Below are 13,694 nucleotides of genomic sequence, written 5' to 3'. Positions count from 1 at the left end.
CAACTGGCCAAAGGGCAGTTGAGAGTCAACCACATTGCTGTAGGTCTGGAGTCACATGCAGGCCAGGCTGGGTAAGGATGGCAGATTCCTTCCCTAAAGGACATTAGTGAACAAAATGTCCACTGATTCTATCAACAAACACATCGACCTGGACCCAATATACCGGCCACTGCAGCCGACAGCAACTGACAACCAGACGCGGCAGAGACAAGCCACTATAAATGCCGAAGGAGACATGACGGAAGTGCTTCACAGGAGGCTCCCAAGCACTGAGGATGTCACCGAGAAAGGGGACGAAACGTTTGCAACAAAAACTACCAGCTCGGCGAACAGAACCACAACAATTACCTAGGTCTCTGGATTAACAGTCCTGTGATAATACCACTAGGCCTTCACCTCGCGCCCATTTAGCAACCCATTTTGTGACAGGATTCGGGGAGTGGAGGATAGGTAATAGACAAGGAAGGGGGCTCAACATCAAATTTAACAATTTCAGGGTATGAAAAATACAGAAAATGCCACATAAAATGGAAACAGTAAGACTCCATCATCATAAACAGGGAAAAGAAAAACAGAAACCTCTAGTAAACACAGATATAGAAACTAAGAGCAAGATTAGGCCAGTCAGCCCTCAGAGATTGGTCACCAGTTGACACATTATGGTTAATTCTCTGGAAATGGACGTAGGAGAGATCTACATAGCAAAATTTTTAAAATACAGGCACATTTTTGACCATCTCTAGTATTGAGGTTGTGATCAAATAGTCCACTTGAACTGAACACTGGCACAGCCTATAGCCAGCCACCAGAGCTACACAGGTATTAGATGTTCGAGAAGGGAGTCTGTATTAGGAGTGCTATATCCTACCTGTTGCTGATATTAATGTCCTTCTCTCTCAAGGCAAAAAGCAAGGTTGCCAGGTAGTACAGGATCTCTGTCACCTCCATCACAGGTAGTGTCGAACAGGGTTGCTGGAGACGGGATATCAGTCCCTGGATGTCATCCACACTACTGGACAGGAGAATGATCACAGCCAGTAACACCTGCACATATCCAGTCTAAATTAAATAAAGACATACACACAGTGACATTTTCATTTCTGAATTTCCAAGGATGCAGAGTAACTGATCAGTACTGCAGCTTCTGTGGATATAAATCCCCAGGTCAGCTTTGGAACCAGTGACAAATCACAAACCCTTTGATGCCAATCAGTGGTTCACGGAGGGACAGGGGATGCTGTGAACAAGTATTGAAGCTCCAATTGATGAGAGAATTAACATGTATGGAATAAGGGAGCAAAAAAGTGTTTGAAGATCTGTTTGGTTCCCCCTTCTTTACTTGTGTGTCAATTCCTTGCTGTGGATACTGTGCAACCCAGGTTCCAGCTGCCCTTCATTTCAACAAAATGTTGCAAATGTCTAGCACCTTCAATACAGTAAGTGCACTGCAGTGCTTCAAATGAGCAATTAACAACACAAAACTGGGCACTGAGCCACACTGGTAGACATTAGGACAGGTGACCAAAACAGCATCTTAAAGGAGGAGCTTCTTAAAGATGCAGAAATTTAGGGAGTTGGGGACAGAGGTCGCTGTGGAATCATAGGCATGTTTATAGCATTACAGGGGTATCTGATAAATACAAGACATGAGGGAAACAAAGATAAATACAGAACTGATGTTGGTCATTCAGCCCATTGTGTGTGAATGAGTGAGTGAGAGAGAGAGAGAGAGAGAGAGAGAGGTTGTGGTGGTGGACCTTTGCAGGAAGTTTACGATTAGTTTCACTCCATTATTTATTCTTCATGGCCCTACAAAATATGAATTCATTCTATTTTGAAAGTTACCATTGAACCTATTGCACCATCTTTTCAGTCAGTGCATTCTAAATTAGAAAACCAGTGGTTAAAAAAAAGGTGCCTCTTAACAGTTTGGGTTCTTTTGTCAATTCCCTGTCCTCCGGATTATTTTGGATTCAAGATGGCACTCTCTATAGAAGATCTTATTCTTACATATCAATGATTCTGCCCTTTAAACCTCAATTAACACTATCTTCCTTGCTGTTCTATTGCCCTAATGTACTTTGCCTGTACTGCACGCAAAACAAAACTTTTCACTGTATCTAGGTACATGTAACAATAATAAATCAAATTTAAAAACCAATCTCCACCCCACCATCCTTTGCCCCTGGAAGCAGTTTCTCTTCATTTACCCAAAGCCAGTCAGAATTTTAAACATCCTAATCAAAGCTCCCATTCACTTCCCTCAAAACATCAGCTTCTCTGGGGCATTAACTAATTAAAGATTCTTGGATAATCTTGGGGGCTGCAAGAAATAAGGTTTTAAGCTGCATTGCTGCTATCAGATCATACAAGTAATGAGTACTATATTTCGGCAAGATGAAATTTAACTGCACTTAACCCCAGTGGTTCAAGTCGGAGACCCATCACTATCTTCAAGGGCAATTAGGGAGGGATAATAAAAACTGGTCTGGCCAGCAACCTCCACATCCCATGAATGAACAAACAAAGTGGGAGAGAAGGGAATAGAGAGATATATCGAGTGAATTAAGGAAGGATGGGAAAAAGCTGAAGAGAAGCACAATTGTTAACATGAACTAGTTGGGTGGAATGGCCTGCCTTCTATATATTGAGCATGGTTTTCAGATTGCTTTATGGACACAGAGAAACAAACTGAAGTGTGAAAAAGAACAGAATGATTTCCTGGACCAAATGCTCTTAATCTCAGAAAAAAGGTTCATAGAATCATACAGCACAGAAAGTGACATTTGGTCCGACCACTCTATGCCGAACATTGAGACAGGATAAATAATAGAGATGAACCCAAAATAAACACAAAGAACCACATATGCTGGAAATCTAAAACAAAAATAGAGTGCTGGAGAAAAACAGCAGGTCTGGTAGTATCTGTAGACAGAAAACAGAGTTAGCATCCAGTGACGCTTTGTCAGAACGGAGATCAAACCCAGTTTCAATAGGTTATTTTGACAAATGAGGGCTGGCCAATGAATTATGTTAGAAGTGTAGAGCCAGAATCACAAAATGAGATTGTTCAGCCCACTGCGTCAGATTCTGGATCAGTGGTGCTGGAAGAGCACAGCAGTTCAGGCAGCATCCAATGAGCAGTGAAATCGACGTTTCGGGCAAAATCCCTTCATCAGGAAGCCCAGCCCTTTCCTGATGAAGGGCTTTTGCCCGAAACGTCGATTTCGCTGCTCCTCGGATGCTGCCTGAACTGCTGTGTTCTTCCAGCACCACTGATCCAGAATCTGATTTCCAGCATCTGCAGTCATTGTTTTTACCCCATTGTGTCAGAGCCAGTTTTTTATAAGTCCAACTCATCTAGTCCCAATTCTTTGTCTCCTCCCCACAGCATTATAATTTGTCTCTTCAGGGGCTTATCTAATTTCCTTTTGGAAGATGTTGAATGACTGTCTCCAGCACACTCTCAGGCAGTGAATTCTGGATGCTAGCCACTCTGGCTTAGATACCAGGAAAAATGCAATTTCCAACTCTTACTTCTCTTCTGGACAGACAATTGCAATGTCGGACAGGAATTTGCAGTTAGTTTTTCCATAAATAACTTAAAAATTCAGTTCAGGAAGATATGTTTCCAGTTAGTGGTGAAAGATTTGGAGATCTTTCTCAACTGTCACTGAGATTTTTTTGAATTTCATAGAATATTTTTGTCAGGTAAATCCCCCATCCCCACGACTGTACTTTTCTTTTGGCCCAACAAATGTCTTAATGAATCTTCTTCCACAAATTGGTAGCTGGTTCTTTTTTTATTCAAGATGGTGGCACAGGCACAGTAGACAATGTCCAGCTTCATCAGAGCCCGTTTGCACCGGGCCAGCAGTATCCTTTTATCTACGTACTTTCCGTCGTCTTCTTTTCCTTTTCTTTCTTCAACTTCGAGCCTGGAGCAGTGTCTTGAAGCAGTGGCTACAGCATTGGCAGCATTAATCTGAACTCCTGGTGATGGTGCCTGGAACTGGGACTCCTGGCAACAGTAGGCCCGGAGCCTTCAATCTAAGTGGTGTCGGACAGCAGCAGAGCCAGGGTCTCCTGGGGCATTGTTGTCATTATTGTTTTTTCCAGAGCGGGACCCCTTGTGGATCGGAACACCTTGTAGAAGCCCTAGGGCCATGCTTGAGACCCAATGTGAACAGAAGATGAACTGTCATTTCTTTTTGTAGCTCAAAATGGCAATGGATTTTCACTGCATCTGTGACAATAAAATCATTCATTCACTCAACTGCCTTAATGTAAGTTCTAGAATTCCCACTACAAACCTCTTCCCTATACCCCACTCTTAAGACACTTCTTCAAATCTCCTTACTTGACCAAGTTATTGGTCACCTTCCCCGAAACCTCCTTATGCACTTGAGCATCGAATGCTATATGAAATCAGTTTCCTTGAAAAGCTCTGGAATATTTCAAAATATTAAAAAGCTGCTGTAGAAACACAATTTGTTGTTCAGGATGGTCAGTGGGAAAATTGTACACTGGGAGTTTTTGTTTCAGAACAGCATCGGAATTTAATTCAGAAAAGTCAACACTGAACAAAACAAGGTAAAAGGAAAACATACAAGAGACGTACCCTTGCTCCAGTGACCAAATGAGGTAGTGTCTGGGCCACAGATGCTTCAGATTGTTTAAATAGAGGGTGGTCTGCGAGGCAAGTCAAGACAGCTTCAGTGTTCACAGACATACCAAGGTGGAAAGTCACCATATGTCTAAATTAAAAAATAGTGACAACATTTCTAAAACCACAAAGTCATAAACAATGTTTTGCAATAATTAAAACCTGACATTTCTTGACACTGAAGTTTACTTGTAGTATGTGCATTCATCTAAAACCTCTTCCTTGAAATTTAGCTATTATTTGCTCTCCCCTTCCCTCCAATTATATCCCCTCCCCTTAACTCTATCCGTCACTAACCATTCTCCATCGTCGGCCTGATCATCCTTCGACCTCTCCCAACATCCCTGCCTGAGCCCACATTTCCCTGCACTCGCCACACACACTCTGGGAGAAAGGGCAACTAAGTATTTCATAATAATACAATGCAATGGTGTCTACGTCAACCCCTGCCTGCACCCAAAGGATTCGATATTTGAATAACTTTCCAATTACAGACATTTGTCCTAATCTTTCTCCTTACCTAGAGTGGCAGTTTTAAGTTAGCAATCTCTCATCAGTCATTTCTGAACTATTTCATCGCTCACACTATTAAAACCCTTCCTCATTAATTAAACTTCCTCTTAGTCATCTTCATATGAATGGAAATATTTGCACTGCATGTAGTTCTTCTATAATGCGATGGCTGCATTCTTGTGCAACCCTGCATTATGGAAAAATCACACTTTAGAAACAGTGTTTAAAGTGTTAGCATTACAACCAACACACGTTTTAAAAGTTTGCACTTTAAAAACAGTATCCCTAATTCGTCAATCGTGTTATAGCAAATTCACAATTACAAAAAGCTTGTTTTCACAGAATGACCTGTAATTCAAAATACTTCTCAACATTATTTTTATTCACAGAATTGCAGAATCCTTACAGTGCAGATAGTAGCCATTCAGCCCACTGAGTTTGCACCGACCCTCTAAAGAAGATGCAGTCTAGACCCACCCGCCCACCCTGTAACCCTGCATTACCTATAGGTAATCCACCTACTCCGCACGTCCCTGAACACTGTGGGCAATGTAGCATGGCCAATCCACCCTAACCGGCATATCTTTGGACTGGGGAGGAAACCAAACACCTGGAGCAAACCACGCAGACACGGGGAGAATGTGCAAACTCCACTAATTTTGTTTTCTTCTGTACAGACCTCTGCAATGCATCGCATGACCTCTGGAACTGGGGGTCACAATGCTGCACCAAGCGTTAGCATGCCAATCACCATGAGTGGACGTTCAGAGTGGTTTCACCCGTGCAGCTTAGAAGGCAGTCTGGTTAGGAGTTAACCACGTTGTTGTTGGTCTGGAGTCACATTTATACTAGGTAAGTCCTTTCAGAAAAGGACATTAGTGAATCAGATAGTTTTTGACACCTATTGACAATCATGACATGGTCAACAGCAGATTAACTTTTAATTCCAGGTATATCTTTATTGAATTAAATTACAGCCATCTGCTGTGGTGAAACTTAACCCCGTAAGCCCACAGCATTAACTTGGGTCTCTGGATCATTAGACTAGTGACATTACCACAATGTCACTGCCTTCCCTATTCATTTCTTATATTAACTACAGCTTCCCATCCCTGACAAAGCTGATGAATCAATCCTGTTCTCCTATACTGTTATCAGAATTGTTCCAGTCAACAGTTAGCTAACATCAAATATCTTCTCCCTCTTGACAAATGCCAGTGGAAATATATAACTGCCGATTCTTACCCAGAAGGTCATGGATTAAACATTTAAATGGCCCAATATTGAATTGGAGGAGTTTGTGCCTATGGATCAGCGTGGTGTTCCTACTCTTGCTATGTAGGTAAGGAATGTTTGAATAGGCTCAAGGATGCTGATGGATAGATATGGAGAGAGACATCTGGAATTCAAATACTTCACACCTGGGAAGCCTTGGGAATACTGAGTCACAAGCTGAAATATCCCTCAGCTCAACTGATCCTGGTCAACAACTGCAGTCCTGTAACCACTAACACTCTACCCTTTCACTAAGCACCATCCACAACCTATAGCTGTGGAGCAGTTTTACAGTTTAAAATGACATTTCACTTTTTATATTATATGGAACGTAAAGGACAGAAACAGGCCATTCAACCCAATTGGTTTATACTTCACTTGAGCATCCTCCCATCCTGTTCATCAAACCTAACAGGAGGACTTTGGATTCCTTCCTCCCTCATTTTTAACTGATCATCTGAGTTTCCACCATAAATGCATCCGTGTTATTTTCCTCAGCAATTGTCTGTGGGAGCAATTTCCTGAAATTCTCTATTGAATTATCAGTTATGTTTGTTTTGTTCCCCCTCACAATGGAAACAACTTCTCTAACAAATCATTCTGTGATTTTAACAATCTCGACTAGATCAATCCCTTAGTCAGCTTCTTTCTGAAAATAAAAGCCTCAGGCTGCTCAAATTTTCCTAGTAAATATCTCTTTTCAATTTTGCTTTGTTAAGTGTGTATTTTTTCTGTTTTAATGGCCGTACAGTTATTGCTCAGATACTAGCTGCATTCCAGCACTGACAACTTACTTTATGAGATTCAACATGCAGAGTTCATTTTCCTTTTTAATACTATTTTCTTTCAGGATCCAGTCAATCTCCTTCACAGCACTCGCTTCTCCCTTCCTGTATCGATAGTACAACTTCCTATATGGTACAAACTGGGAAAAACAAATTTAGAAAAGGACATCCATTATAAATAAAATGCACTTTGCTATTCAATCCCTCCCATGCCCTGCAGGAACTGTCCTTCTGGTCTGAGCTACTGTAATCACAGCACTGAGACCAGGAACCTGATGTGGAGGGAATCACACAAACTATCATATCTTCTCATTCAGAATCTGCTCTCCTTACCTCAAATCTCTCACGATTACAACTTTTAAAAAAACGTCATTAGACAAAAGCTAATGTAGTTATAAAGTTATAAAACAGTCTTGAGGTGATATTTAATTATTGCAGAAAACACTTTACCCCTGCTAAAAAGAAAGATAAGAAACACAAGAAGTCACGTATGCTTTTTATTTTAAATCAGTTCCCTCCCCCTAAATTCTCAGAAGTGTCCATTGCTGCTGAGTTATAGCTAGATTATTAGCAGCTGGAGTAGAGAATGTGGTGCTGGACAAGCACAGCATGTCAGGCAGCATCTGAGGAGCAGGAAAATTGACGTTTTGGGCAAAAGCCCTTCATCAGGAATCAAAACATTGGATTTTCCTGCTCCTTGGATGTTGCCTGACCTACTGTGCTTTTCCAGCACCACACTTGACTCTAATCTCCAGCATCTGCAGCGCCTATTAGCAGCTGCACCCAAATGGATACAATTTAAATGGCCATTTTGGTACATCCAGATTTTCAGGAGAACACTTGATGATAGGTTGAGGGGTGACCTTATAGAGGTTTACAAAATTATGAGGGGCAAGGATAGGATAAATAGACAAAGTCTTTTCCCTGGGGTTGGGGAGTCCAGAACTAGAGAGCATAGGTTTAGGGTGGGAGGGGAAAGATATAAAAAAGACCTAAGGGGCAACTTTTTCACACAGCGGATGGTACATGTATGGAATGAGCTGCCAGAGGATGTGGTGGAGGCTGATCCAAATGCCTCTTAAAATTTGCAATTGTATGGGTCTATGAATAGGAAGGGTTTGGAGGGATATGAGCCGGGTGCTGGCAGGTGGGACTAGATTGGCTTGAGATATCTGTTCGGCATGGACAGGTTGGACCGAAGGGTCTGTTTCCATGCTGTACATCTTTATGACTCTATAGGTTGCTTTGTTTCCCTTGAACTACAGGCAAACCAAAAGGTCAGAGGTTAAAGCCACCTCCAGTTACAATTTGCCTCAGCACTGACCCTACTGGAGGAGGTGTGATTGGGAAATGACAATCAGCCAAAGATTCAAATACCTCAATGGCAAATACTTGCACATAGGCATCACACGACGACATGATTGAGAGCGATTGTCACCATCTACCTAATTAAACAGCTCCCAAATACTTCTACCTCAGCTCTTAGGCAACGTATTTGGACTTAGTGAAGTATTACTCTGTAGCCAACATTTTAACCACCACTGGGATCAATGGCTGTTGAATGGAGTGGGGCAAAAACTTGGATGTGCAATTTTTTTTAACAAAAAAAAGAGTATTACCATACCAAGGCTTACCATTGGGTCACTGATGACACGATGCCATTGCTGACTGACTGAGCTGAGGCGATACAGGTCCACTGCTGGCAGATAAAAGAATACAGTCCTGAGGATTTCATCTGGAAGCTGGCTGATGTGGCCAGCGGGGAGGGCATGGGAGCACGTGCATCCCAGTAACCCGAAGTATGAGTCAGGGAGAGGATCTACCTCCAGTTCGTCACCTTCTGCCCAATTCCGTTCCTGGATCACAGGTGCATCTTCTAAGCCGGGTGTCTTTGTACAAACTACATGACTGGTCTCGCTTGGGCTTTCGGACAACAGGCCACAGCCCTCCGCGTTGGCCTTGGAGTCCAGCAACAGCATGTTTCTTTGAACAAAGAAGTTAAAATCTTCAGGGTCAAAAACCGAATCAATCTTGGAGGAGGATGGGCCAGCCATGGCTTCGCCACTGGTTGCACCTTCTGAAAGGTCGTCACCATAATGCATCCACCGTCTTTGGGGAGGACACTGTCGGGTTGCAGATCTCCTCCCTTTTCTGTCCCTGGGATAGAGGCCCCTGTTCAAATCTCTGCTGGTACCTGTGTAAGTGAGTGGTCGGGTCAAAGCGAAAGCACCCTCACTGCTGTTGCTCAAGAACCAACAGTCAGATGTATTAAGATGTTTCCGTTTGCCTCGTCCAGCTGTACAGGAAGGAAGAAACAACAGATAAAGGAATTGAACCATCCCTTATCAGTATTGTGCAGTGTCAGCTATGGCTTAGTTGGCAGCACTCTCACTGTTGAGTGAAAAGGTTGCTGGTTCAAAATGTGCCACCAAATCCAGGCTGATGCAGCACTACCTCAGCACTGCATTGCAGTAACATCACAGACACTATCTTTCAGAGGCGACAATAAACCAAGATCCCGTTTTCCCACTCAGGGGTGGAGTGACGGTTGCAAACAAAATAGTGCAATACATTTGAAGCATTTTCAGTACTCTTCCCAATATTCATCCCATAAGCATAATTTAAGTAGCTGCTTGCAAACAGACTGCAGTTTTTCCCTAAACTCCAACAATGACTACACTCACAGGAAAATACTTTGGGGTATCCGAACATTGTGAAAACAAATTTAGAAATGCAAGTCTTTCTGTTTTTAAAATCGTATCACTCAGAGACATCCAGAAGGTCTTTCACATACAGTCAGTTCTCTGTAATGCAGTAGTTCCATTCTCATGCAATCCTGTGTTATAAGAAAATTGTGTAATAGCAGCACCATTTAAACTAATGGGGCCAGAATCGCCTTTAAAAGTTCACCCTTTAGAAACAGTGTGCCTAATTTGTCAATCATTTTAAGCAATTCGCATTAACAAAATGTCATTCTGCTATAATACGACTGTGTGACACCAATGTGTAGTAATGATTGTGCATTTGTACGTGATAGTCATATTGAACACAAAGACACTACGATAAATAAATGACCTGTTCACAAACAAAATCAGAAAGTTTTGGGAACTCTCTGCAGCATCTGTGAAGAGAAAGCAGACTGAACATTTTCAGGTCCAGTGACCTTTCTTCAGAACAGTTCATTTGATTTGGGAAACATTGGAGGAGAAAGGAGCTATGGACAAACTGATCTGCATATTTTCAGATAGTGGCTTGGGACCTTTAGTACCCATCAATACAGGTCATTTGATTATTGCTGCATCAAAATGTTTCTCAACAACTGAATCACAACAAATGGAAAAAGTCGAGGCATATCAGCAAAAAGGAGCTGAGAGCACATAGATCATTTACTTCTATACACAGTTAGAATGTAGCCATCTGGTGCCTAAAGAGAATGACAGTGATCTCTTGAACCACTGCAGGCTTTGCTGTAAGGATACCCACAGTGGTATAACAAAGGGATGTTGATTTAACCACAGTGTTGTTAGGAAGGAATTTATGGAAGTTGACCCAACCACAGTGAGGGAACAGCTAATATAGCTCCAAGTCAAGATGACACGTGAACAGAAGGAGAACGTAGTGCTCCCATACAGCAGCTGCCCGAGTCAGTCTCAGTAACAAAGGTCACTGGTTTGGAAGGTGTTGAAGCAGCCTTGTGAAATTGCTGCAGTCCACCATGTAGATGATACCTGCTGCTGTTGCTGTGTGATCTTGTTGGAGAAAGGTTCGAGGTAGTGGATGGTGTTGCCACTTAGTGCTTTGTCTTGGATGGTGTCTGGTTTCATGATTGTTGTTAGAGCTGCATTCATCCAGGCAACTGCACAGTTACAACATTTTAAAAGACATTTGGCTAAGTACATGAATAGGAAATGTTTGGAGGGTTATGGGCCAAATGCAGGCAAGTGGGGCAAGTTTAGTTGGGAACATGGTCAAGTGGATGAGTGGACAAAAGGGTCTGTTTCCATGTTGTATCACCCCATGACTCTATAAACCAGGTGGCTACCTGAGTCTTTATGCATACAAGCATTGAGCCTACCCACATCTTGATTTTAGAGTACTCCTCCTTTTAACCAATATCACCATTTAAAATGAATGACTGCAAACAATTAAACAGGGTTAGAATTTACTTCACTTCTTCAGATTTTAAATAAGGATAACAATATTAAAATAGCATCATTACTTTCAAATATTTGTCTTATTCAGTTCATTGGTTATTTTTCCAACATTCTGCTTTGGAATCCTATCTTTAGAAAATAGCCTGTCATTAAACAGAACAGCGTACAATTAAAATGTCATTGTGTTAAAAAGCAAGGAAACGGGTTTACTCACAATGAATCATTGTAACATTGCCACTCCTGTGATTTTGGTCAAGCTGTAAAATAAGATTTTAAAAGTGACATGAAAATTTTGGCAGACACCCACATTTTCAAGTCGCTGACCAGAACCCCTTCTAGCTGCAATGCCAGTCTGAGAAAGAGTGTGTGAGAGAGTGCGTGAGTGTGTGTATGTCTGTGAGAGAGAGAGAGAGAGAGAGAGAATGTGTGTGACAGAGTGTGTGATCGTGATCATAATCCGCTGATCATAATCTTACTTCCCCTGTCCTGCTGGTCAACAGTGCCCCTGGGTTAACAGGAAAGTGGCAAGTGTGAATATAGGGATCCCAATAAGGACTGGGCCAAGACTTGCACAGATGAACAGATATCACACAACTGAGAAGCACAGCAAGAACTAATTCAGCTCCTGATGCCTGCACTAGCTGTTATTTGAAAGAAATACACAATTATTCCCACATGGCCTTGATTTATTTTTCTTTTCAAATACTTACCCGATTCCCTTCTGAAAGTTACGAATGAATCTGCCACTTCCATCACCCCCTCAGACAGCATTCTTGTTGTAAATGTAAAGACGTTGTTGTTCCAGAGGACAACAGGGCTGCTCTCTCATTAGAAAGACACTATGAATCATGGTTTAACCTGAGGGTCACCATGCCTCAGGAAAGGGACAAGGTTGTGAAGGTGGAACATTCATGATAACCTCAGCCGTTATGGGAACTGAACCCACACTAATGATATCACTCTGCATCGCAAATCAGTCATCCAACCACCTGGGGATTCACTCAGTCTCCCCATTACAGAGACCAACATTAGTTTGAACATGCCCTTTGATTTAAGTCAACTGGCTTGGTTGTCAATTAACTCCACCATACAGAATCACAGAAAGTGTTGTGGTGTAATAGGAGGCCTGCACTGGTCCATTCAATGAAATGCAATCTCCTGCTCCCCCCCCCCCCCATGTTATTTTTAATCCAAATAATCCTCCAATGCTGAAAGTGTGATGCTGGAAAAGCTCAGCAGGTCAGGCAGCATCCGAGGAGCAGGAGAGTCGATGTTTCAGGCATAAGCTTTTCCTCAGGAAGGGCTCCCTTCCTGCTGTGCTTTCCAGCACCAAACTCTCAACTTTGATCTCCAGCATCTGCAGTCTTTACTTCCTACTAACCATCCAATGCTCTCGTGAACACCATAACTGAACCTCCCTCCACCAATTTTCAGGCAATGCAATCTTGAACCTAACTCCTTGCTGCCTGAAAACGTTTTCTTCACTCAGTCCATTCTTGCTTCCTTTGCAGATCAATGTAACTCTGTTCCTTTGTTCCTTTTATGGGCAGGAACAGCTTCGTCCTACTTATCCTATCCATGCTTTGGAAAACTTATATCAGATAGCCCATTGGCTTTCTTCGCTCCAAAGGGAACATTCCCAAATTCTTCAATCTATTCTCATAGTTCAAGTTCCTTCTACTAGGAATCATTCTTGTCAACCAGTCATTGCAATTATCGCCTGGACACTGGCAGTGGATTGGGAAATCCGGCCTGGTATAGAATTCAGTTTGATATTATGCAGAGGTCCTGTACAGTATGCTCCATCTGCTCCTGAGTTATTCCCCACTCACCATCTCCAGGACACTCGGTGGTTAAATCCTGCAAGCCCCCGTTCTTCATCTCTGGGACATGTCAAATCCCAGGGTTAGATGGAATTCCGAACCGCTGAGTGAGTCCGTCCGCAGTTCCCACAAACCCTCACAAGTATCTGGATAACTATTTAGGAAATCCACTGGCTGTCACTTCGCAGTGGGTGGGATCTTTCTGAACAAGTGTTGATCTCATTCAAGGACAACTGGCAGTTTTCCGTGAGTTTGATGAAGCCTCTCTTTTTGGGGACCTTTTTCGATCCTTTTCTACATCTCGGGAGCTCCTCTGATTGACGCACTCACTGCAAATACTTTTGAGAATCCCGTGCAGATACATTATGTTCGACTGCGGGGTCCCAGTAAATATTAACACTCTTCCCTGCAGACACTGTTACTTTTCTCGGGGATCACCTGCAAATATTGATACATTTCCGAGGGTTTCCCTGCAAAT

At 42.4% G+C, this 13,694-nt stretch overlaps 1 protein-coding gene across 2 annotated transcripts in view; it reads right to left on the bottom strand.

Moving 5' to 3' along the window:
• fbxo18 (F-box DNA helicase 1) overlaps positions 1 to 13,366 on the bottom strand; it is a 48,612-nt gene extending 35,246 nt beyond the window's left edge. Inside the window, exons 1-6 of one of the 2 annotated variants that reach the window (XM_060843105.1) lie at positions 13,226 to 13,366; positions 11,608 to 11,650; positions 8,874 to 9,535; positions 7,249 to 7,379; positions 4,622 to 4,757; positions 869 to 1,059 (exon numbers count right to left, since the gene is read on the bottom strand). In XM_060843105.1, coding sequence (XP_060699088.1) covers positions 869 to 1,059; positions 4,622 to 4,757; positions 7,249 to 7,379; positions 8,874 to 9,535; positions 11,608 to 11,650; positions 13,226 to 13,228 — 1,166 coding nt within the window. In that variant the 5' untranslated portion in view covers positions 13,229 to 13,366. Of the gene's footprint in view, positions 1 to 868; positions 1,060 to 4,621; positions 4,758 to 7,248; positions 7,380 to 8,873; positions 9,536 to 11,607; positions 11,651 to 12,103; positions 12,154 to 13,225 lie in introns of those variants that run through there. The other variant, XM_060843106.1, reaches the window with a different exon arrangement.
• Between the last annotated feature and the right edge of the window lie 328 nt (positions 13,367 to 13,694).

Source organism: Hemiscyllium ocellatum, chromosome 23 (genome assembly GCF_020745735.1).
Source record: "Hemiscyllium ocellatum isolate sHemOce1 chromosome 23, sHemOce1.pat.X.cur, whole genome shotgun sequence".
NCBI lineage: Eukaryota > Metazoa > Chordata > Chondrichthyes > Orectolobiformes > Hemiscylliidae > Hemiscyllium > Hemiscyllium ocellatum.
The sequence above is the reverse complement of the archived record's forward strand: the minus strand, read 5'-3'. Positions and strand labels throughout refer to the sequence as shown.